Source organism: Rhinatrema bivittatum, chromosome 7 (assembly GCF_901001135.1).
Source record: "Rhinatrema bivittatum chromosome 7, aRhiBiv1.1, whole genome shotgun sequence".
In the NCBI taxonomy this organism is placed as follows: Eukaryota; Metazoa; Chordata; class Amphibia; order Gymnophiona; family Rhinatrematidae; genus Rhinatrema; species Rhinatrema bivittatum.
The window spans coordinates 68483278-68509958 of record NC_042621.1 but is presented as its reverse complement, the minus strand read 5'-3'; the positions used below and the strand labels follow the sequence as shown (position 1 = coordinate 68509958).

The window sequence follows — 26681 nt, the reverse complement described above, 5'->3', positions numbered from 1 at the left end:
TGTATCTCTCTGTCTCCTAGCAGATGCAGACACTATCCCACACACTAGCACAGTGTTAGGAAAATTACAACAAGAAGACAAAATTACCTTTTAAAGAAGACCGAGCCCCACTCTCCTGCGATGATACCTAAGGGTCCCTCGCCCAGTTGAGAATTCCTGAGGTGATCTCAGATATCCTTCAGAAGTGTGCCTTGGTCTGCTAGCCGGTTCCCGGCATGGACTTAGCCCCCAGAGTGGCTGAAAGGAAGCGGGTGCATAACCGAGCGTGGTGGTGAAGGTAATTCCCTCTTCCCCCCGCAGTTGGAGACCGTCCAGCACACGATTAGTAAGCACCGAGACTAGGTAAGCAGAAAACTTTAAATTCAGGTCTCCGGTCTCCAGAGTTCAGATTGCCATACCGATTCCTTTCTTCCGACGAGGTTAAAAAGGGAGCACCGATTGGGTTGAGCAGCCTTGGTTGGGCTAGTCCCTGATCTGGTGCAAGGGTCCACACACGTGGAGACCCTCGGGGTGGCGCCATCTTCCCTTCTCGACTGGCAGAACGCGTGGGGCAGGCCGGGCGGCCGATGCACCTAACTTAGGCAATGTCCAGTACAGATGTGCGCACAGCCGCGCTTACAACTACACGCGAGCATTTAAACTCAGTACCTGTGCGCTTGCACAATGGAACCAGCGCCCAAGAAGACCAGAAGGCACTCTCTTTGCACAGCCTGTCACATAAGAGCCGCACAGCCTGAACTGGAGTCCTGCCTGTGTCAGCATTGCGAAGAAGCCCAGGAGGGACCAAAGCCTGGTCCCTCACTGTCAGAGGATGGGTCCGGAACTACTACATACGATAGCTCCCTGGACCTATGCAACTCCAAAATGGCTTCTCCACAAGAGGGCACCTCAGGGGCCCCTACTCCGATTCCCCCTGGGATTAACATGGACCTAGGGACCTTCTCCTGGTTAGAATTTTTCCAAGGACTGCAAGCCTTCGTTCAGGCACAATCAGCCCCAGCTGCGTCCCGGGCTCAACCCTTGCCGGAAGCACAAGATCCTCCCGGCCCTACTTGGATGTCTCGAGACATGCCCCGCCTAACCAAGATTTTCCCGGACAGGGACCTGGACAACTCAGGTGATGGCAGCTCCCTGGAAGAAGGAGAAATCCCTCCAGGCTTCGCTTCTTCCACAGGGATGAATTACCAGCCCTTGTTTCCCTGACTCTGGTTATTCCAGGCACGGACCCTATGGCGGCACCAAAGAACAACCCCATATTGGTGTCCCTCCGTAAAGCCTCGTGCTACTTCCCAATGATGGAAGTTATCCAGGAACTGATTGACCTGGAGTGGGATACCCCGGAGGCCAGCTTTAAAGGAGGGCGGGCCTTGGAAGCCTTATACCCTCTGGAACCAGTGACCAAGGAACGCCTACGTTTTCCGAAGGTTGACGCCATGGTCTGTGCTGTCTCAAAGCGAACAACCATTCCCGTTGAGGGAAGGGCTGCATTTAAGGATACTCAGGATAGACAATTGGAATCCATTCTTAAGCAGGCCTTTGATGCAACAGCAATGACACTGCAGATTGCTTCATGCTGCGCACTGGTGGCACGTTCCTCCTTGCTCCTCTCGAGAGAGGCAAATAGCTCCGGACTGTATACCGGTGAGACGATGGAACCTGCAGCAGCCTTCCTGACGGACGCAAGCTCAGATCTGGTGCATACCTCAGCTAGAGGTGTAGCCTCTGTAGTGGCAGCCAGAAGACAGCTATGGCTACGGAATTGGTCTGCTGACGCAACCTCTAAAGCAAATCTCACAAGAATGCACTTTAAAGGATCTCTCTTTTTCGGAAGTGAATTGAAAAAATTAGCCAGCAAGTGGGGTGAATCCCCAGTGCCTCGGCTACCGGAAGACAGGGGTAAAAAATCCCAGCGCTCCTCGCCCAGAAGAACCAGGGGCAGAGGCTCATGATGCTTTAGACCCTACAGGAACTCACAGTTCCAGGCACCTTGTCCCTCTGGAAGTTCCCAGCCCTTTCGGAACTGACAGACCAAGAGAGGAACAGGCCCGGGGGCAGGTTCCAGCTGTTCTCCCCAATGAAAATGGGCCGACTCGTCCACAGGAAGAGGAAATAGGGGGTCAACTTTCCCTCTTCTACCAAAGATGGGTTGAGATCACGTCGGACAAAGGGTACTAAATATAATTTGAGAAAGTTACTCTCTGGAGTTCCGCAGCATCCCTCGGGACAAATTTATGATGTCTCCCTGCTGCTCCCACACCGGCAGTGAAAGCCACTCTGACAAGACTACTCAGTCTGAAGGCAATAATTCCCGTTCCTATACCCCAACAAAATAATGGACGCTATTCCATCTATTTTATCGTTCTCAAGAAGGAAGGATCATTCCGACCATCTTGGATCTCAAGAACGTCAACCATCATCTCTGGATACTACACTTCTGCATGGAGACTCTTTGCTCAGTAATAATGGCAGTATAACCAGGAGAGTTCCTAACCTCTCTGGATCTCTTCGAAGCCTACCTTCACATTCCAGTCCATCAAGATCACCAGCATTTTCTGCGCTTTGCAATACTGGGTCACCATTACCTTTCAGCCTACCAACTGCCCCCAGAACATTCTCCAAAATTATGGTGGTCGTGGCAGCAACACTGAGGAAGGAAGGGATCTTGGTACACCCTTACCTGGACGACTAGCTGATCAGAGCAAAGTCTTCAGAAGAGAGCCGGCAGGTGACCAACAGAGTCAAGAACCCTACTACAGGAGATCGGTTGGGTCGTGAACACGGGCAAGAGCAGTCTGCAGCCCTCTGTCTCTAGAGTACCTGGGGGCACGTTTCAACACCAAACAGAACAAAGTCTTCCTACCTCCCCCGAGGAGAAGGAAGCTGATGGAATAATTACGACGGTTGATGACCAATACACACCCCAAGGTATGGGACTATCTTCATGTCCTCGGCCTCATGGCTTTAACCCTGGAGGTCATCCCATGGGCAAGGGCCCATATGCGACCTCTTCAGCACTCCTTACTGTCACGCTGGAACCCACTGTCCCAGGACTACTGACTTTGCCTCCAGCTACCAGCAGAGATACGTTCTCAGCTTCAGTGGTGGCTACAGGAAGACCACCTAAGCAGAGGAGTAAGTCTATCCCCACCGAACTGAATCCTGCTCACCATGGATGTGAGCCTGCGAGGATGGGAAGCCCACTGTCAGGAACTGATGGCTCAGGGACAGTGGGGCAAGGAAGAGGCGGGATGGAACATAAACTGCCTGGAAGCTCAAGCAGTCAGACGCCTGTGCCTGCGATTCAGCCACAGGCTCAGAGGCAAAGCGATTTGAGTAATGTCGGACAACGCTATAAACGTTGCCTACATCGACCGCCAGAGAGGAACCAGGACCCAGCAGGTGTCTCTGGAGATAGATCTTCTCATGGCATAGGCGGAGATAAACCTACAAGAGATCTCGGCCTCCCACATCACAGGAAAAGACAACGTCTCTGCAGACTTCCTCAGCAGAGAGAGCCTGGACCCGGGGGAATGGACGCTATCGGCCACAGCCTTCCAACTGATAGTAAATTGCTGGGGCCCCCCAGCCATGGACCTACTGGCCACCCATCTCGGTGCCCAAGTCCCCAGGTTCTTCAGCAGCAGATGAGAGCCACACTCCCAAGGGATCAACCTTCTTGTCCAGACCTGGCCAGAGGAAGACTTACTGTATGCCTTCCCCCCCCCCCCCCCCCCCCCCCCCCCCCCCCGGCCACTACTGGGCAGGGTCATCCACAAGACAGAACACTACATGGGGAGTAGTTCTACTAGTGGCCCCGGATTGGCCAAGATGCCCATGATACGCAGACATGCAAAGACTCCTTGCGGAGAGCCCTCTGTGCCTACCTCCACACAGGGACCTTCTCCAGCAGGGCCCAATTCTTCACGATGATCCACCTCTGTTCTCTCTTACGGTCTGGCCCTTGAAAAGGACTCACCTGAAGAAGCGCAGTTACTCGAAGCCTGTGATTGACACCCTGCTCCGAACGTGCAAGTTCTCAACATCCCTGGCAAACATACGGATCTGGAGAATATTCGAAGCCTGATGCGAGGGCAGCGAGATACTCCCACGGACGGCCAAGATCTCCATGATTCTGGAGTTTCTGCAGGACGGTATGAAGAAGGGGTTGTCCTTCAAGGTCCAAGTAGCTGCCCTCCTGCTTCAGAGCCGAAGTGAACGGTATTCGTCTATCAGTTCATCCGGATTTGACCTGTTTCCTAAAAGGAGTTAAGCAACTTCGGCCACCCCTAATGTGGCCGGTGCCCCTATGAAACCTCAATCTAATATTAGACTTCCTAGCGGGGGCTTCCTTCAGACCAACGCGCGGTCTGTCTCTTTGCCTCAACATTGAAGACAGTATTCCTGGTGGCAATATGTTCAGCTCGTCGCATCTCCAAACTCAGGCACTATCCTGTCGGGAAACGTTCCTTCAGCTCAATCATGGAACCATACAGTTGCGCACAGTCTCCTCCTTCCTACCGAAAGTAGTTTCAGAGTTTCATTTGAACCAAGCCATCTTCCTACCATTGCTGGATGAACATAAGGACTCGGAAGACTCGTGCCTTCTTCGCCATTTAAATGTTGGCAGACTCCTGGTGTGATACCTGGAAAGATCGGAATCAGTGTGCAAAACGGATCGCTTGTTCGTTCTTCACAGTGGGAAGAAGCAAGGAGAAGCAGCCTCGTGGGCAACCATAGCCCGCTGGATCAAGGAAGTAGTCGAGGCAGCCTACATAGAGGCAGTAAAGCCCTTGCCACTGCACTTTAAGGCTCATTCTACCAGGGCCCAGGCAGTTTCTTGGGCAGAAACCAAACCGCTGTCGCCCGCCGAGATCCATCAAGTGGCGACATGGTCCTCCCTACACACCTCCAGGTTCTACTGCCTGGATGTTCAGGCCCGAGAACACTTAGTCTTTGCAAGGGCAGTACTAAGTGGGCCATGGGCAGCCTCCCACCCTGTCCGGGAGTAGCTTTTGTACATCCCACTGGTCCTGAGTCCATCTGGCTACAAGCTGGGAAATGGAGAAATTACTTACCTGATAATTTTGTTATCCTTAGTGTAGACAGATGGACTCAGCATCCCGCCCACGGCTGCCCCATAAAAGGAGGACCCCGGAAGAAAACCTCGAGATTAAACAAATACTGGTAAGCTGTTGCCTACCCCTAGTTTAAGACACCCGCAGTTACTTTGGTGTTGGCATTAACTTAGTTGAGTACACTGGTGGTCTTCAGTTTTGAAACCAGCTGAATCAGTTTAATCAAGTTTAAGAAGTTGAATCAAGTTGTTTATGCCAAGATATATATCCACAATGGCTTTTCGAGGAGGATACTGTGGAGCTGAGGTCACTGCAGGGGTATATCTAGGGTGATGTCAGCTTTCAAATCTGACTCCGTCTCCCATCTGCTAGCAGAAGAGCACAATACCCACTGGTCCTGAGTCTATCTGTCTACATTAAGGAAAACGAAATTATCAGATAATTTCTCCAATACTTACTCTGCTCTGTGGTGGTGCTTATTTAGTACATTGATTAGTCTGATTTGCTAGGCTAGTAGTTTTTCTGTATTCTGATATCATTGGAAACTGCTCTTGTTTCACTTGCTTATTAATTTGTGTCATCAGATCCTCTGGGCACAATTGCAACTTTTACAGAATAAAATGTGTGTATAGGAAAGGAATTATTTGCAAATGAACAGTGTGCTGTAAATCTTATCAGATTTTTGTTTTCTAATTTCAGGAATATGTTAAGGGACTATGTGAACCTGAGCTGGAAAAAAAAGAACATTATCCAAGGGACATGCATTGTATTTTTGTTGGTGCCCAGAACTTATTTCTCAACGGCCTCATTCAGGCAACCTGTGCTGATGTGTATGTGTTGGAGATTGGAGTCCTTGGGATTAAAGGTGACATAGCAGCTGTAGTTATGGCTCAGAGTCACATACAACAGTTCGTGAAGCTCTTTGAGAACAACGAAAGTCTGCCAAGCCGCAAGGAATCTGAAGTGAAGAAAAAGTTCAAGTACTTTGTTGAAAGGCATGCAGACAAATACACCATGGACTTGCTGATTTTGCCTAGTGCATTAAAAGAAGAGCTCCTAAATCTTACACAGGATTACAGGTGTTTGGAAACCGAAGAAGCTATTGGTCTTCAGAGTTCTAAAGCACTGAACCTCATGCACAAACAAGACAAAACTGGCAGTGATGTGGAAGACAGAACATCTATGGAAGAAACTAGGAGTCAAGCTGGGACGCCTGTAACTGAGCTTACCAAGCAGATGGACACTGTGTTTTCTGAATCGCCCAAGCCACTTTTTATTCCTGTTAATGGGGTGACTCCATTTCAGGCACCCATGTTCTCCAAGGACAGATCATCCTGCAAAAGAAGATTCTCTGATGCAGAGGAAAGATATGTCAAGAAACAGTTTTCTTTGGAAAATGTCCAAGGGAGTAGAGCCATGAACACCAAGAGCACTGCATCTGCAGATGACATTATTGATCTGTCCGTGTCCATTAATGAGAACGATTCAGTTATAATCCTATGTGACGAAGAGGATGTGAGTGAGGAAATGGAATACAAAATTCTTGTTGACTTTTTTAGAACCATGGGCTATTCCCAAGAAATTGTAGTACAAGTAATTAGAGAGATGGGGCAGTCGGAGGAACCTTTAAAACTCCTTGAAGAAATTGAAAAGGAACATAAAAAGCTTCAGGAAAAGAAGTCCGGGAAAGTTTGTAATGTCCAGTTGAATAACTGTGCAAAGAAAAGCACATTGCAAGCAAGAAAAGAGGCCGCCACCGGTGCAAGTGGCAAACGAAGTGAAAGCCGACGTGCCCTGGGCCAGCCAGTGAAGGAAAATAAAAATAAGAGTCAGCGGCAAGTAGCAGATTCCCAGTGTACGCCAACCAGAGCTGAGGAGAGCGCTGCTTCGTGTATTTCAGTGGCAGCTTCAAAAGACTGCAAAAATAACGCTCGTTTAAAGTGCTCGAAGCCAGGCCACAAATCCATCATAACCGATGACCTGGAAACTGATGGGGGGGTGCTTTCTGATTGCACTGTACAAGAGCTGGTGCTTGACAAAGGCTCGTTGAAAGACAGTGACTTCCTAGCTCGAGGTAGCTCTGATCCCCCCGTGCACAAGCCGGTTTTGACTGAAATGTTAATACCTCAGCAGAAATCTTCTGAACCCTCCGCTCCGCAGAACAGTAGCCCCGTTTGTCGCACCCAGGTGGGACCGTCCCATCCCCCTCAGCCTGTAGCTTGCAATACAAAGTCTGTTCAAAAACCTCCTCCTGTTCCGGCTCCAGGTTTTGCTGTAAATAGTGGAAAACTGCCCAATAATCATATTGATGTGTCAGTGACTGGGGTTCAGAGGTTCCTTCACTTACTAAAAATGCCCTACCGGCTAGAGTTAAAAAACGAGCCTGGGAGAACTGATTTAAAACACATCATAGTTGATGGCAGCAATGTTGCAATGAGGTAAATATTAATCTAGAACCTCCTATGTGTTGTGTTTTGTTTTTTCAAACCACCTGAATTATTAGGATCCAAGTTTAGGGTAAGTTGAGGCTACTGTCGCAACTTTGTCACCTCCTAATTTGCTAGCAAGCCAGCCAACGTTGGTGGCCCTGTTCATTGAAAAACCTTTCCCCCTTCTGCGCCTTGTGGAAATAATCTTTATTGAATAAAGCTCTTGATTCATATTGTAAGCTGGTCGGGGAGGGAGTCCTGGAGCCTGGTTCGTATGCACCCAGCTGCCAGATTAGCAAAGCTTGTGTCTGACTGCAAAAGCCATGAAATATCTTTGTGCTTTTATATTATTTTTATTAATGTTAACTAAATATCTTTGAGTTAAAGCCCAATTTATGTGGTGTGACTGGCAGATGAGGTTGGTAACTAAACCTTTGTTGGAAATGTTTGGTTTAGAAATGTATCATTGATTTTTCCTCCCCCCCCCCCCCCCCCCCCCCCCCCCCCCCATGACATGTGTAGTGCTGGTCATTTATAAGAATTCATGTAATGTACAGTAACCTATGAGCTTTCAGTCAGTCTGGCAGAATTGAGTCACATCTTGTCCCATGCCGTGCTGAAACCGCTGCAGGTGCTCTCACAACAGTTCTTACTTGCTTTTGCTTTTTTGCTTCTCAGTAAATTCTGTGAAATAAAAGCTGATTTCTTGTACATACCGATACAGCTTAATATGGAATTTCAACAAAACTACGATCCGTTTTTTGCCAACCTTGCATTGTCTTTAAAAAAAACAAGTAGCATCTTTGGTCAGAAAATCTTTCCTCTTCTCTCATATGGCTAGATCCCAGCTGTTTCAGAAAGCGTGTTTGGACGGACCCATTTATTTCAGATCAGTGAAATGCAATGAGCCAAATCTGTGTGAAGGGATACTTAAAGTAAGTGTTGGCCAGTCTGGAAGAGTTGGATCCGTTTTAATTCATCAGTTCTCTTACACCAAATAAAATAGAAGAGATGACATTCTTATGATTAGTTGCAAACTAATGTTTATGTGACTGTGAGGTTTGTTCTGATGGTAAAATGGATCTCCACGAGAAGAAAAATGTTCTACTATTGAGGGCAAGTGCTAGGATTACTGACTTCTTCTACCAGTATCCTAGTCATGCTTGTAATAGATCTAAGCAAAGTAAGAACCATCTATTCCGGAGGTTTGAAAGTCCCCCATCTAAAGTTAATGTTCTAAGATTAGAAATGTGCTATGTCTTGAGGCTAATATTAAATGTAAAGGTTTTATATTTATTTGCCTCAGTTTACAGTGATTATAGCTAGGTGGGATCACGCAAACCTAAACGGAGCCCCTTCTTCAACACAGATGTACTAGTTTCAGAAATACGTTCTGTTTATGTAGTGGTGCTGTCAGCACTCAGGTCAATCCAATATGAGCTACTAGAAAGCATAAAAAGAAGGAAAAATAAAATAAACTGAAGTCTTTTATCCGAGATGCTAAATTGCTAAAAGAAGCATGGACTATCCCAAAACATGTATGGGCAAAAAATAGTGGTAAACTAATTGTTATAAAGAGGATACTGCATAGCCAGATTTCAAATCAAGCTCCGCCCCCCACCCTCCCTGTATTCTTCAGCTCCGCCTCTCTGTTTGGGAGTTGAGCTCTGCCCATCTCTTTGCCTGTACGTCTCAGCTCCACCCCACGCTCCAACTCTGCCCCCTCTCTGTATTGTCCAATCCACTCTTTACTACCACAATTGGAAATTGAGCTCCACTCCCCTCTCTGCCTGTACTCTCCAGCATGCACACTATCTCTCAATAGTCAATCCACTCCCTGTGTATCCGAGATCACTGTGCACTCTCTATTACTACACATCTGTAGTACATATTTCCCCATTCTTGGGTAGACTTTTACTACTAGTCACTCAGTAAATAACAGCTCATAGGTGTGGAAAACACCACAGTAAGACAGTACAAATGTTTGAGGATGCCATACAATTATGGACTCTTCATATGAACTAAGTGCTTTTAATGCCTAATCACATAATCTTGTGTGCTGTATTTTAAATCTTTGGAAGTGTTGAAAAATCATCAGTCAATTTGTTAAAAAATACAGATAATATATGCATATCATAGAAACTTAGGAATATAAAGGCAGAAAAAGACAGTCTGGCCTATCTAGTCTGTCCATCTGCCCAATTAATGTAGCTTTATAATTCCCATCACTCCCTTAGAGATCTCCTATACGGTATTTATCCCATCCTTTCTTAAATTCAGATACTGTTTTTTGTCTCCCCTGCCTCCACTGGGAGGCTGTTCCACACATCCACCACCCTCTCTCTAAAGAATGATTTCCTAAGATTACTCCTGAGTCTACTCCCTTTCACCCTCATCCCAAGGCCCTTGTTCTAGAGTAGGGCTTCCCAGCCTGTGGGTTGGATCTTCAGCTGGGGGTCGTCTCACATGGCAGCATTAATAGTGGGCCAATGTGCACTCATAACCTGGCAGTGGCGTTGTCCTTGCGTGAATTTCTGTGGTAACAGGAACCTCTGCAAGAGAAGGGATCAAGGCCACTGCAGGGCTTGTGAGCTTACGCTCGCCCACAGGCCCCGTACTAACTTTAATCAGTAATGCTGCTGCCACTTGCACATCACCGTTGGGCTGGAGTGAGGGGGATGGGAGGGCTGAATGTGCAGGGGCCAGTGAAGATTATCACTGCCTCTCTCTCCTCAGCTTTCCCCTCACCTTATGGATGTTCCCAAGCCCAACGATGATCTGCAAGCGGCAGCAGCATTACTAGTGAAAGACAGCAAGGGGCCTTTAGGCTAGTGGAAGCACTCGAGCCCTGAAGTGGCCTTGATCCTTTTATCACAGAAATTCCTGCAAGGGCAGTGCCACTGCTGGGTTATGAATGCATGCTAGCTCACAAGCCCCAAGAAAGCTAATGGTACCTTTATTGTGCCCAGTCAGCGGTGGAATACCAGCATGGCGAGCATTGGCACTTGAAAGTTTCTGCTGTTTCTATCGGTATGTTCTGTGTAAGACACGCGGGAAACATGATGGCAGCCATTTTAACTTCGGGAGTCTGATGAACCCTGTAAATAATATTGTGTAAATGACTTGTCATTGAATTTTATTTTATTTCCCATCCTGATATTTCATAGTAGTTCCCTCCCCCAAATGTGAGGGGTTTTTGTTCTACTTTTAAACTTGTTCACCCAGGCTAGGTAGGGATTGGCGTACATTTTCCCAGAAGCCTGCAGAGCTGTGCGATAGTGTAATCTATGTTGCTCAGTTTTGCAAATGGATTCTAGTGTAGTGGGGTAGCCATTATAAAGCCACCACGAACGAGAAACAGCACAAAGAGCTGTTTTAATCTGCTTGCATTTGGAGCAAATGGTGGTCTAGCTCAGCGAAGTAGAGAAAATCGTAGCTTTTACTGGTACTACTACTTATTATTTATAAAGCGCTATTAGACATCTTCCCCTAAACAGCCCTTTTGAATGATGCATGGGATTTAAATTTTCTGGGCAATCTACCGTCCTTTTTGTACATAGCTATAAAAAGTTTGGAAAATAACCTAAAAAAAAGAAGTTAGGTGTGCGTGCAGTCTTTTACACTTCTTCAATGTATGGGATATGCACATATATTTATTTTTGCGTTTCTATAGAGACAGAGTCTGCCTAAGCTTCATTTACTGTTGTTTAAAAGGAAAGTCGTCGCAGTAACATAGTTAATGATGGCAGATGAAGACCAGTATGGCCCATCTAGTTTACCCAGCAAACATTTAGCAGTGATAACTGAACCTTAGAGAGAGGAAGTGAAAGCTGCTCATAGTCTCTTCTGCTTCTGTCATATGACAACCTTTCATTCAGTCAGTTTTTACGGGGGAAATCCTAGAAGTACCTTATAACGCTGACATTTGGCTAGGTAAAAGTACAGCCCATGACATTACTGTAATGCCGCCTTAAAGACGGAAACATTTCCTCCTCGTTCAGAGCACATGAACAAGGAAGTTTGGGATGATGTAACATGCAAGTCATTACTGTGAATCACATTGTTTTCTTTTTTTTGACCTTTAAAACTGATTTGTGACTTTCCAAAATTCTTTCCGAAAAGGAAATGTAAGTGTCAAAATATAGAATAGTTTGATCACCTGGTTTGGGTTGGTGTTTTTTATATCCCGTGGAAGCTAATGATGACTAAACTTTGAGAAGGGTGTATTCTACCTGATTATTACAACATGCTGTTCACTCATTGTTAACACAAGTGACTCAGCCACACTGAGATGTTGTAACGGTTACCACATTGAGTATCTTAATGCTGTTTTAAAATAGGTTAGTTCTTTCCTATTCTAATTTGAAATTTAGATGTTTGTGATGTGTCAGTGCTTTAATCTGGGCACTATAGCAGGAGTGTAATATCGCCCACTCTGCCAGGGAATCAGCTTGTGGTTGTGGACAACCAGTATCCAAAGCATAACTTAATGAACTTTCACTAGGAATGGAAGCCAAGCTAATTATAATGCTTTGAACTGCTCTGTGACAAATGCGGAGTATACATTTTAATAAATTCAAATTCCAATTTTGATTTGAAGCCGTGAGATAAAATGCACTCTCACTTTGACTTGTAATTGTGAGTTCTGCCTCTAGAGATTGCTGTGAAGCAGTGAAACAAGGAAGGAACCACTAAATCTGAAGGTTAGAAATCTGAAGTTCGCATTGTTAGCTTGAAATATTAATATTGCACATATTTTTCAAAATGTCTTCAGTATAACTATTGAATGCTTTTTGAAATGCGAGTCACAGCAGGTCATTTAGTGTCAAATCTTACATTTCCTCAGATGCAGGATATATGAATGCCTAGAGTTTATTTATTTATTTATTTATTTATTTATTTAACAGTTTTTTATACCGACCTTCATAGTAAATAACCATATCGGATCGGTTTACATTTAACAAGGGTATAACTGGAGTAACAATTCAAGTATGTGGTAGAAAGGAAGTCCGAGAACAAAGGGGTCATGATATAAAGCTGGGGAGAAGGTGGTAGGTTTACTAGTAGCATAAGCATTTCTTCAGAGGTCTGATTAGGTGCATGGAACAGCCTCAAGTGAAAGTGGGAGCAACAATGGTACTGCACACACAGACCAATTTTAAAACTAGCGAGCACGTGCCCCTGTACATGTGCATAACGGTGTGCGAGTGAAGATACGCTGCAATTTTAAATCGTGCATACAATTGCATGCGTATGTTTTAAAATACATCAACCACGTGCAATTATGCTCCTTATTTTAAGAGGTTACTTGAACAAAGCTAGTGCATGTCTTCCATAGGAATTTGGCTTTTATACATGTATGTTAGCAGATTTTAAAACATGCTCGCATGAGGGACATTCCCGGTTTTTCTGATTAGTCCACCAGTTTATCCAGTCAATATCGAGGTCTTCCAGACCCCTCTAGTTCTTTGATCTGGTCCTAAAACTCGAAAGCTACAGACTTGCTCATCAGGAGCAGCAGTAAAGTGACAAGGATAACAAGTGTATGTGCTGCGGATTCTGGTTTTAAAACCTGCGATTACTCGCGTAACCCACGCGGGCATTTTGGCGTGAGCATCGCTTTTAAAATCAACCTCTAAGGGAGCAGTCTTCAGACTGTTCACTTCGGGGCAAAGTCCACAGACACTTGTTTACCCATGCACATTTGTACCAAGCACACACATGCTTTCTTTTTGAAACTAGCTGTAGGTACAAAGTTCCCAGGGGCTGTTGCACCTGTTTTGGTTTTTTTTTGTTTAACTTGATGTAAGGAAAATAACGGCTGCATAACTTGAAAATACAACCTACGCTCATTTAGTTTCTGATTCTACCCTAACTGCCCCTCCTAGGAGTGCTCTCCCTAAATGTGGCTTAGAAGTACATGTGAAACGCTGTGTGCATTTTAACTGTATTGAGGGAAGGCAATTTTCAGACAACCAGTTTTTATGTGGAAAAATCTCCTTTAAAATTCAAAATAGAACAAGTACAGGGGATCCATAAATGTTGGAAAGGGAAGGTAAAACCAGGGATCAAATTGACTGCAGCACTGCAGTGGAAATGTATAATGCGCAGACTTAGATGGACCTTAAAGTCTTTATGTGCCATTGTATTTTATCTTTCTTTGTATGAGACGATGTTGTATGGTGAATTGTAAAAATGTGGAAAGCTGGTTTTGTTCATATTTCTCAAACTTGATTAAGTGAAACAACTTCATTCTCACTTTTTATGAATCTTAGCACAGTTTACTAGTCCAATTCTCCCCTGACCTTACATCCAGAGTGCGCTTCATTGGCTGTTTGGCAGGTATATTGTATTGTATGGAAATATATGTAAGAGAGCTTGTACCCATTCTGTCAATATATAAGGGGCAATGATTGCCCCTTATATTGATTGTGCTTTCTATTGGCATTAGACAACTTTATTACTCCATGGAACATCTGTAGGGGCAGAGATCTCTGAGCCAGTTAGTGTTGTTTTTCGTGAATAAAAGCAAGTTTGCTTACCGTAAATGGTGTTTTCCATAGATAGAGAATTTAGCCATGCAGCGTGGGTGATGTCACGAGGCAGAGCTTACTCTCCTAGCTCGAAGAGCTTTGAAGTACGCATGCCCCTGTCGTTCTCGCGCTCCTCGAGCCGTCTCCTCAGTTGGTTTTCCAAGCTTAAGTGCAAGTGAAGGTATTGAAATGATATGGCTGTCCAGGGAGGCGGGAGGGATTGCATGGCTAAGAACATAAGAAATTGCCATGCTGGGTGAGACCAAGGGTCCATCAAGCCCAGCATCCTGTTTCCAACAGAGGCCAAAGCACGCCACAAGAACCTAAATTGCCTGCTATCTATGGAAAACACCGTTTACGGTAAGCAAACTTGCTTTTTTTACGTCGATAAGCAGGGCATTTAGCCATATAGCGTGGGAGTCCCAAGCTCATAGGTTGCACAGAAGATGTTGAAGAAAGTTCCCCCTTCTTTTTTTTTTTTTTTTTTTTTTTTTTTTGCAACCTATGGACAGCCATTAAAAGTTTTTAACTGTATGAAGAATTGACGATCCTAAGGATGAATCCGCTGCGGATTGTTGATCAAGGCAATAGTGGGAAGTGAAGGAGTGAATGGAAGACCAGATCGCCGCTTTGCAGATGTTTTGATAGGCACACCCTGGATATGTGCTATTGAAGTGGCAGTGGCTCTAATCTGATGAGCCCTAACTGGAGTGAGAGGAATTGACTTTTTGGAGTAGCAGAATTGGATGCAAGTCGTAAGCCAGTTAGAAAGAGTTCTCTTAGAGACCAGTTGTTCCGGGTTGTTGGGTTGTGAGAGACAAACAATTGAGAAGAACGCTGTATTGGATCAGTTCTGTTTTTGAAATTGGACTGTAAAAGAGCTTTAGCCTATGTATGAAGAGCCTTTTCATGATCGTTAGAATGTGGTTTAGGGTAAAAGACTGGTAGGGCGATTGTTTCGTTCAAATGAAAGGCTGAGACCACCTTTGGTAGAAATGTAGGGTGAGTCCATAGTAAGACTTTATCGTGGTGAAACTGTAGATAAGGGAAGTTGACTACCAGTGCTTGTAGTTCACTCATTCTCCTCGCTGAAGTGATGGCTACCAAGAAAAGAACCTTCCAGGTTAGGTACTTGAACAATGAGGAGGACATGGGGTTCAAATGGAGGATTCGTTAGTGTCTCCAGGACTAGATTGACATCCCATGGAACTATTATTTATTGTTTGATGTAATTTCCAACTGTTGGTTCACTGTAAACCGAACCGATATGTACTTGTACATGATCTTCGGTATAGAAAAGTATTTAAATAAATAAATAAATATTAATTTTTGGAATTGGCGGGTGCAAGTGATGCATGAACGCCTTCATTAATTTTGAGATTAGAGGATAAGAAGAGATGGAGCAGCCATTATCCGTGGTGTGGTAAGCTGCTATAGCACTGAGGTGAACTTAGATGGATGTGCAGGTAGGCCTGAGAGGGATAAGCCATGCAGGTAGGATAGCAGTATTTTTGGAGGACAAGAAAAGAGGTCAACTCTTTGGTGGTTGCACCAATTATAATATCTTTTTTCCATTTGAAAGCGTAATTCCTCCTGGTGGAAGGTTTTCTGGATGCAATCAGGACGTCCGTGATACTAGGAGGGAGATCTAGTGTGTTTAGTATTTGCCGTTCAACCTCCATGCTATCAGGTGTAGAGACGTCTGCATAGGGTGAATTAGATGGCCTTCATCCTGAGATAGGTCGTTGGTTAGAGGCATCGGTGGACTGATCGAAAGATAAAGAAGGTAAGCATACCATGGTTGTCTTGGCCAGGCAGGCGCGATGAAGATTAAATCTGCCATTTCCTCTATACATTTCTGGATTGTGTGTGAGATCAGCGGAATGGGAGGGAAGGCGTATAGGAGGATGCCCTTCCACGGAATCAAGAAAGCATCCTGTGATGTTCTGTACTGATGCGAACAGGTCTGTCTCTGGAGTACCCCAGCATGTGAAGATCCTGTCTGCTTCTGCTGTTTTAGTGACCATTCGTGTGGGTGGAAAGCTCTGCTGAGTTTGTCCACTCTTGTATTCGCAAGACCCAGCAAGTATGATGCTTTAAGGAGAACTTTGTTGTGTTCCGCCCATTCCCATATCTGAACTGCTTCCTTGCAAAGCATCATGGAATCGGATCCTCCTTGTTTACATAGAGCATTGCTACTTGGTTGTCCATGTGAATCATTATGGATTTCTCTTGCATCCATAATTGGAATGCTAGAAGAGAGTTTTTGATTGCTCTGAGTTCCAGCAGGTTGATTTGAAGACCTTGTTCACTCTTGGACCATACTCCTTGGGTTTCCAGATGTAGGAGATGGGCTTCCCATCCCTTTGTGAATGCATCTGTTGTAATGACAAATTGATGAGGTGGCTTTCGCAGTGGACTCCCTTCGGTTAAGATGGACGTAGCCACCAAAGGATATCTCTGTGCATGGACTTTGTAATTTGCTGAGTGACTTGGCTCCATTGAGATTTTAGACCCCATTGGAGACATCTTATGTGTAGTCGTGTGTTTTGAACTACATGAATTGCTGCTGCCATGTGTCCCAAAATACTAGTATCCGACGAACAAGAGTGACCTTTTGACGAAGGAGAGATTGAGCAAGGAACCGTAGAGTTTGAATCCTGTCCGGAGGTAGAATGGCCTTGGAAATGGGGATTTGAATTATTGCTCCGATGAATTGAATGTTTTGGGTGGGATGGAGATTGGATTTTTCATAGTTTATGATCCAACCCAATTTTTCCAGACAGAATATAGTGTTCTCTACATGGTTCTGTAGGAGCTACATGTTGGAAGAGACGATTAGCCAGTCGTCCAAGTAAGGAAAAAAATGTTTATTCCCTGTCTGCGTAAATGTGCCACAACAACAGCCAGATGTTTCGTGAAGACTCTTGGGGCAGAGGGGAGACCAAAGGGAAGCACTTTGTATTGGTAGTGATGACCTGCAACTTGAAAACAGAGGTAGCGCCAGAATGAGTGTAAGCATCCTTTAGATCCAGTGAGCACATCCAATTGTTGATTTGTAGAAATGGGAGGACTGTCTTAAGTGAGGTCATCTTGAACTTTTCTTTTTTTAGATGCTTGTTGAGAGCTCGAAGGTCCAGGATGGGATGAAGACCACCTGATTTTTTGGGGATGAGGAAGTATTGGGAATAGAAACATTTCTCCCTTTGTGAGAAAAGCACTGGTTGGGTTGCCTTTTGCTGAAGGAGCAGTGTTACTTCTTTCATTAGTGAGAGAATTTGAACCTGAGGAGTTTTGGGTCGAATGGGATGGGGAAGCGTTGGAAAAGAGTTGAACCGTAGCCTGTAACCTTGCGAGATTATACTCAGTATCCATTGTCCATGGTAATTTTGGACCATTGGGGACGAAACAGGGAGTCTCCTCCCTACATATTCTGTTGTGGCAAGCTAAAAAGGTTGTTTAGGTGGTGGTTGAGAAGATTGTGGTTTTTGCTGTCTTTGAGATCTTTGACAGGGCCTTTGACTTTGTACCTGAGATTGAGGTCTTTGCTGTTGGAAAAGTTGTTGCCTAAAATTTTGTTGGTACGGTTGGTAATACCGGTATGGTCTTCTGTAGTAGTATCCTCTTTTGTATTGGCCGTAGTAGCGCCTGGACATTGAAGGTGTATCCGAGGGTGACGTTAAGGACTGAACTGCAATGTTTTGCTCTTTTATTTGAGAAACGGTTTCCTTGAGTTTTTCCCCAAAAGGATTGTCCGGTCTACATGGCAAATTTGCCAATCTGTCATGGATATCTTCTCTTATGCTACTTGCACGGAGCCACACTATACGTCTAGCTGATATTGAAGTTGCCGAAGACCTGGCAGCTTTGTATGCTGTTCTTAACAAGTGGCGTAGACCTTCCTGTAGATCCTGAAAAGATTGTGGAAGTGGGGCATCTCCGTGCAAAGTGGCCAGTAAGGGTTGAGGTTGTTGAGTACAATTGAATAAGTACTGGATGATGTAAAACTGGTGTTGGTGAATACGCGAACCCAGCATTGAGTTGTGATAAATCTTCCAGGCAAAGTCATCCAAAAGCTTGTTGTATTCCCCCGGTGGCGTACTTGAATATAACCTGTTCTTTTTAGTTCTTCTCATTGCTGATTCTACTACCACTGAATTGTGAGGAATCTGGACATTGGAATAGTAAGAAGTTTATTGCATTCTATATTTTAAGTCTAGTTTCCTAGAGGTGCGAACAACAAGATGTGGTGCATCCCAAGTCTTGTCCATAAGTGCTTCCAAAACTTGGTGAGAAGGAAGAGCAGTTGATTCAGCCAGAACATCTGAAGAATTCTCATTACCTCAGATCTGGGGGTCTGGTAATTTTCGGGTTTCTATATTAAGAGCTAATCCCAATTTTTCAAGGAATATGTCAGATCTTCCGGTGGTGAAGTAGGTTGGGGGTGTTCTTGTGGAGGGTCCGACGGAATTCCAGTAGAACTGTCCGGAGATGATGTCCGGAGATGACAGTGGGAGAGGTTCGGAGAAATGGCATGAGTGGAAGATGCAGGAGAGTTTGAATCTCGTGGGGATGTTAAACCTTGAGGTGAAGAAGGAGAAACATGTGGTGATGCAGGTTGCTTTGGATCTGGGTTTGTTGGCAATCCCTGGAAAAAATGTTGTAAGAGTAGAAATTTGAGACATTTGTTTCCTGGGCCGATGGATGCTGAGATGGAGTAGGTCCCATAATAGTTGTCCGTGACCGCTTAACAGGGGTCTTGGGAAGTAGAGAAAGTGGAGATCTTGGTTTCTTCTTCCGAGAGTTGTGAGGAAGGGGATCAATTTCTGGCAAGGAGTCCCAATTACCCACTGGTTCGTCTATGATGATATCTGACCATACTGACGAGGGGGAGTGGTGGCTCCTCCGTGGAGAAGTGGGTTGCTGAGTAATAGATCTGGAAGAAGAGGGTGCTCCAGATGAAGATACTATGTATCTCATCTTTGAAGAAGATTTACGTGGTGCATCGTCCGGTTTTGTCTTTGAAAACTGCTTCTCTGGTTGAGATTGAGAAGGCTGTAGCAGTAGGAGCCCACCGTTGCTATTGTGCCATTTTGGATTGGCTTCCGTGTTGTTTCCTGGCAGACATATACATCCCAACAAAAAGTCTCCGAGTAGTAAACTTGTGTATACTTTTTTCTGCGGTACATCATTTCCTTCTTTAACAAATATTGGCAAGCAGTCGGGTTTTACATTCTGAGAAGAATCTCTAAAGGAAGAAAACCCCCTGAGGCAGATATCGAAACTGGGATCCAGGTCGGGGCAGCAAAGTTTGATATCAAGATAAGTGGTGGTTTCATTCTTATTCTTCATAAATGTTGATTGGTTCTAAAGGTGGACATGATATTAAAAAGAAAAGGCTGCTTTGTAAATAAAGACTGCTTTGTGAAGGACCTTCAATACAATGCTAAAAGAGATGATGAACTTTTGAATGAATTCAGATATTTCCAGATCGGACTTTTTAGTGAAATTGAAAAGTGCAAAAAATAATAAAATATAAAATTGGACTTATGAGTAAAATCAGGAAGTAACTGTGACATTCTGAGTACTTGAAGGTCCTACAAAAAGAAAAAAATAAGTAAAAAAGTTTGATGTAGCGGTGGAATACACTGTATAAACAAGTTTACTACTGGGAGACTTATTGTTTGTTGGGATGTATATGTCTGCCAGGAAACAACACTGAAGCCAATCCAAAGTGGCACAATAGCAACGGTGGGCTCTTACTGCTACCAGATCAGTAAAGGAACCTTTGCTTCTACTGATCTTTGTTTCCTGTACATGTCTGCCATACAGATTAATTCTGTGGAAATGCTTCCTTGATAAGCCCCATTTCTAACAAAATGATGAAAAGTAGGTGATGAGAAATCTAAACAAAAAGGTTCTGTTTTTCTGACTAATCCTCGTGTCATTCTTGAGAATTGCAATAGCGAGGAAAGTGACGTCAGGTTGGCTGCACCCTTTCTGAAGCCGTTCCTTTCGAACGTGTGCCGACTGAATTCCTCATCTGGGAGTTGAGGTCTCCTTCTGCCAAAACCTCAGCAAATAATAGTTTATGTTAGACATTCATGGGGATGTTCAAATGGATCCCTTTGCCCCAAACTGCTATATTTGTGATGCACTGTTTGTGTGTTGTGATGGTAACTTCTTTCCATTTTGTCACTGATTTCCTAAGCTTCAGAACTTGCTTACGAGCATCTGAACCTGAATTACAATCAAATTTTGACAAAGCTTAGGGGCCTATTTTCTCAAGGTTTTCTCCTATTTTGTGTATCGGGGGGGGGGGGGGGAATGCTTAGTGCACAGGACCCAAAGTTAACTCAAACGTTCCTAATTGTAAACAGTGCCATGGAAAATCAAATATTTAAATAGGTGCGGGCTAAGACTGGACTTCTGACTTAAAACTGTTGTGAAGTTAGCCGGTCAGGCTTTGAGAGTGAGAGAGCTTCTAAATTGTTTCAGAGCTCTGATGCTATTGGAAAAAGCAAGTGACTGTTACTCGTATGTTTGTTTTTTTAATGCAGGGCTTCCCATCCCTGTTCTGCTGATCCAATAGCCAGATAGGTTTTCAGGATATCCCCCATTTAATATAGTGCTTTGCAAAAGTCTTCACACCCTTGTACATTTTTCACATTCTTCTATCTAAAAACTACAAAACAAAATGCATTCAAATAGGAATTTCACTTATCTACACACTATATTCTACACCAGGGCTTCCCAAACTGGGGGCCGGGACCCCAAATGAGATCACAAAACCTTTATTTGGGGTCACACGTACCTCAAATGACAGCATTCTTCAGATGCAAGAAGCAGCAGAATTAGTAGTGGAAAGCAGAGTGGGGCCTGTGAGCCGGGCACGCACTCGCATGAGTTTCTGTGGTAACAAGAAGCTCTGCATGAGCAGAGTTTGGAACCCTTGCAGGTCTTTTGAGCTTGCACTAGCTCACAGGCCCTGTGCTGACTTTCATTACTGATGATGCTTGCAGGTCACTGTCAAGTTAATTCTTTCAGTTCATTGTAAACCGGTGTGATGTGTTCTATGAACGTCGGTAAATAAAAGTTCATAAATTAAATAAAGTTAAGGATCAGCCATGATGGAAGGGAGGGCTGAGTATGCACGAGCCGGTGGAAATTGTCACTGCTCCTCTTTCCTCGCCCACCACTGAATTTATCCAAGAGAAAGATGTTGCCCCGTCATCAGCCTGCCCTCTCTTCTCACCAGTTGTCGGTCACCTTTGGTCTGAGGCCCAAAGGGAAATGTTGCCACTGACTCTACTCTGCGTCCATGTTCCGAACCCGTGGCTGTCAGCGGGTTCGACAACCGAAGTCGGTAAAATTAAGCGTCGGCTGTCAGACCCGCTGACAGCCACTGCTTCCGCCAATAGCGTGGGCCCTAATTTAAATACTGAATCGCGCGTCCGTGGGAGAGCACCGGCTCTCCCACGGAGTTTACTATATGGGCCTGATAGTAAATGACAGCAGATAAAGACTAAGTTTGCCCATCCAGTATACCCAGTTCAGATTTTACCACCTTGGGTAAATAAGTATATAAAATGCATCCCAATATGAGCTTATCCCTCCAGCCTCATGTCTTTTAAATCTCTCAATCCTTTTCCTTCCACTTCTGTCCCAAGCATGCCTAAAATCTGTTAAGTTCTGGCCATCGCCACCTCTGCTAGGTCACTTCATGCTGCCTTATATTCATGACCAATAAATCTTGATCCAGCACTCGGGACCCTTTCTGTGTTCTATTACCAAGTTTTGTAATAATCCCCACAGCCATAGTGCGGTTGTTTGTCCAAAAATGAATGTGTGTATTATTTTCTCTTCACAGGCGTTTACCTTTATTCAACAAGTACGACTTGCTATAGCAGTGTAATGAGAATGCAGAAAATAGGACAAATGTTTGCCTGCATGTTTAAATTATACAAAATAGGGATTGGATCCAAGGTGGTGACCTAGCTACACACAATGTTGCGTCTCTCCCGTGTTTTGTTTCCTACTATGCTAATATGCCTCATTCAAGCCACAAGTGAAGGGCTAAGCAGAGGGGGGAGTCTCTCTCTCTCTCTGACCTCTCCACATGTCCCATGTGGAGGGAGATATATAACAGAGATACTAAAGGTACCTGAACATGCCATTCAATTTATTATCTACCACCTTTTAAGAAAAAATCCGATGATGGGCAAAACATGCAGACCTTAACTCCTGTGGACTCTGAAGATGCAAATATTATCAGTGGTTCTAGAGACTTCTGATGGTGAAATTGCCCAACCAGCATCGTTGTTTCCTTTCTTTTAGAGTCAGATAGAGATTGGACTCTTAAGATTTTTTTTTATAATGTTCGGAGCTTTTCCTTAATTTCAAAGTCCAAGTTTTTCCGGATTTGGCTAAGAATACACAAAAAAAAAGAGAGAATTTCTCTTAATGAGACCTAAAATTTTGCAGTTGGATGCCTTGTTTGTCTTGAAATTCCCGTGTAAATGCTTCATAAAATATAATGAAGTCTCATATTTTTTTTTTCACCCATCTCAGCTATCAAATCTTTTAGCTGATAAAGGGTTAAATGTGCTGGAAAATGTACCTTCAAATATTTAATTGATCTTTTATTAGCTGGAAAAGTGGAAAATTTATCTTCATATGCTTCAATGTAAAATGTTAAAAATGTTTAATCGTAAATGACACAATCTTCCATTGTAAAACAAGAAGTCCACTCTAACAGACTCTTCTGTTTCCAATGTAAACTGGTGTGATATGTCCGATGAACATCGGTATAGAAAAATAAGTAAATAAATAAATAAACAACTGATCTCCTATTAGTTGGGAATGTGTGTCCTTTCAATAGATTTAATGCCCTTCCTTAAGCTAGTTTTTTCCCCATAGTAACTTTCTTTGGAATAGAGCTTGGATCCTTAATTTGAGAACTCGGATACTTGCTGGCATCAATAATGTTACTTTTCCCCTTTTGATGGATTTTGGCCTCTATATAGGTTATTTTTCGGTGTATTTGAAAGCCAGTGATTTTCCTATTCGAGATTTGCTTGAATGTATTTTGAAACGCAATAAATTAAAAAAAAAAAAATTGTAAAAATAAATAAGTAAATTATACAAAATAAGAGAGATGTTTTTGCACATTCCCTATCAAGACCCTGATGTTAAGAGATGATAAAGCCAAGGGAAGATTCCAGGCAGAAAAAGAGGATAAGGTAAATCAAATAGCATTATGGGAAACATGCAAAAGAAAAGGCAAAGTAAGTTAGCAGTTCTGTCAGTACTCAGTTAAGCATGCTGCTTTTCTTACACAGTGGATACTAATTACATGGATGACATCCAGTTCCTTATTCCTATTAAAAAAAAAAAACAAAAAAAAACCTTATATAGAAAAACTCTTGACAAAAGTTCTTTTTTGCTTGATGACTTTGAAAGATTGGTTTACTCAATCCTACATTTAAGAAGTAATATCTCAAAGAGATAGTAACTCAATAATATACCTGGACTTGACCAACATTACTCAAATAATGATTTTATTTATGAAATTGTAACCGAACTTTATTGGCACCTGTTAGAATGTACGATATCCTAGATTTACTAACCTTAGTCTATGTGCCTATTTGTAAACCGTTGCGATGGTATATAACTTAGCAACGGCATAGAAAAGTGTTTAAATAAACTACTTTTGAATACTAGCAAAACAGACATCCTCTATCATGCAAAATGCCCCTCTGATTCTGTACCAGATTTTCTCACGATGGATGGGGAAAATATACTATTTCTAAGGCAAATCTGTAATTTGGGGTTATTTTTGATACTTCTCTCTCTCCTTTCGCCCACACATTATTAATGTTATCAAAGTTGATTTCTTTTTAAATTGCGGATATTTTGGAGACTGTGCACGTTTTTGGATAATGAAAATTTAAAAACTGTAATGCATGCCATGGTCATTTTCTACTCTCAAGTACATCAATTCTATGTGGCTTGGTTTGCCACAGTACATGCTTCAATATGTGCAGAATGTGGTGTCTCGTCTAACTGGTAAGTCTATATGAGCATATTACACCATTACTGGTAACAAATGTATCAAAGATTTTTACTTATTTTTAAAGGTTTCTCCCACTTTTAATGCAGCATTTAAGTTTTATCAGCCTACATGAAATCTTAGGCCAGCTTCACAGCATCTCTTTATCAGTTCCATCTTTCAGACAAATCAGGTTAGATGAGTCCCATAAACATCTGTTTTATTTTATTTATTTATAACTTTTATATATCGGAGTTCAATCAACAGAGTTAATTACCACTTCGGTTTACATTACAACCAGCAAAAAATAACAGACACAAAGTCTTGTTTTACAATGAACAGGGTAGAAGTAACCTGGAATATAATCAAGACCCTATTTTATGGAATTACACTGCCCAGGTAGATTAAAGAGGAGGGCTTATTGTTAAAATTCAGAAAGATGGTACAAACTAATCTTTTTCAGCAATCTTTTAATTAAGGCATTGTTCGTATCCAATTTTAATTTTTTATCCTATGTAAAATTATCTGCAATGAAATGAGGTATATACAGCAGAAGAGTCGTGTTTAAGGAAACAATCTGTTGATTCTATTTTAGGTTGGTTTTATGTAGGTTTAATTTTTTTTTGTTTTTGTCTTTTTTTTTTTTTTTTTAATTGATTATGTACTATTAATTTTCTGATGTGTGAAAATGAGTTCCATTTGCATAATTTTGATGGCTTTCTGGTTCATTTTATGACTTCATTATACATCTTTCTTACTAGGATCAACCTTTTGATTTTATTTATCTTTGCAGTCATGGCCTAAATAAGTTTTTCTCTTGTCGCGGAATTGCAATAGCTGTAACGTACTTTTGGAAGAATGGCCACAGAAATATTACAGTATTTGTTCCTCAGTGGAGGACAAAGCGTGACCCAAGTATCACAGGTAAGGCAAACTGTGTGGTGCTCATATTTTGGTTTGTTTTTTCATTAATATCCAATACAGGGGTCTTTAGTGTGATACTGTTAAATAGTTACAGGTAACAGTGGGGAATATCAATGTATTCAATCGAGATGATGTGGGGAAAGAAAGTTTTTTGTTTAAGAACTATTAGGAATAACATGTAGATACCAGCAAGCAGAAAGTCACCTGTACTGACAATTTCCCCTGAGGATGAAACCTTCGAATTGCAAGCAGTGTGTTTCTGTTGTTGTTGTTTTTACTGTTTACTTAATGATTTTTAGGCTGGTGGGCACCAGCCTGGCTTTTCCCTTGCATGCAGTGCTCTGATCTCTTGCTAGGCCCATCCGATAGTTTACATTCTGTGATCAGTTCTGCAATAGACCCCAGTAAGGGGCATGGAGGGCAGCCGAGAGCACTTTTCCCTGCAGCTATCCTGAAAATTACAAAATAAATAACCAAAGAAAAAAATAGGCATTTACAATTTTTGTGTAATGCTGTAGTATAGCTCTGTAAGTAAACTGAAGTGTTGACGATCAGCTGTAATGCTGCGTCAATGGATTCCTGTCATACTTGCAGTGACATTTGGGGGGGGGGGGGGCTGCATTTGTATTCTGGGTCAAGCAGGATTTTAGTCCTCACACATGGGTGACATCAGATGGAGCCCGGCACGGAACTTTGATCTCAAAGATTCTAGCGCTTTCAGCATGCCCTACTGAGCATGTGCAGCTGTAAGTGATAACCCTGCCCCCTAGGCAGAGTCCCTCAGTCTTTTCTTTTCCACAGAGCTGTCGTCTCGTGGTTGTGGAGGTCGTGCTTTTTTTTTTTCTCCGAAATTATTTTTTTTTCGGTATTTAGTTTTGCTCTTAGCTCCTTACAGTTTTGTAAGGGATTTCTTTCTAGAGCTGCAGCTTTTTTTTTTGTCTGGTAGTTTTGTTCTTGTTTCCAACTGTCTGTCAGCTGCATGGTGGGTTCTACCCTGTGCAGCCTGGCAGTGTTATTTAAAAAAAAAAAAAAAAAAAAAGAACTGCTTCTGCAGGTTTTGTAATTTGATCTGTCTGTGCTCTGTCAGTTCTTTCTCTTTTTCCACAGTGCTGATTGGACTGGGCAATGCAGTCCATTGGTGATCCATGTAGGCCGCTGAGCCTGGGGACTCGCCTACCCGGGCTGGAGTTCCATGGTGGCTCACTGATCATTGAGCATTGATGGATTCAGACGGTGGAAGGATTGAGGACCGTGCCATTCCTGTTTGGGGGGGGAGGGGGATACATCCGTAGTCCTTCATAAGCACCTGCACTGGCAGGACTTCGCTGCAGTGGTTCCTGGTGGGACTCGCAGGTGAGCTGGTTCCGACATAGTTCGATGGCCCGCCTCTCAGAGCATTCTCTGCTACTGGAGGGGATAATTCCATAGGCTGCCACCCTCCACCATGCCTTACCCAGGGCACCAGTGATGCTGGAGACGCTGCCATCACACTGTCCTCTCCACTCCTCTGGAGTTACTGACGCGCATCTGGCGTGGTTGAGACAGATGAGGCATCTGTTCCAAGGACCTCAGACACTGGCAGGTGGCATTCTCCCTGGCTGTGCACTCCTTAGCCATACTTGAGTTCTGCCATCTTTCGGCCTGGTTTTGACTTCCGCGTCAGTCCACA

The 26681-nt window shown here is 43.5% G+C and overlaps 1 protein-coding gene across 1 annotated transcript in view; it reads left to right on the top strand.

Annotated features, from left to right (window-relative positions):
• Nucleotides 1–26681, top strand: part of N4BP1 (NEDD4 binding protein 1) — an 84862-nt gene that overhangs the window by 36579 nt on the left and 21602 nt on the right. The window contains exons 2-3 of the mRNA XM_029608487.1: nt 5775–7513; nt 24882–25012. Of these exons, the coding sequence (XP_029464347.1) occupies nt 5775–7513; nt 24882–25012 (1870 nt within the window). The remainder of the gene's footprint in view (nt 1–5774; nt 7514–24881; nt 25013–26681) is intronic.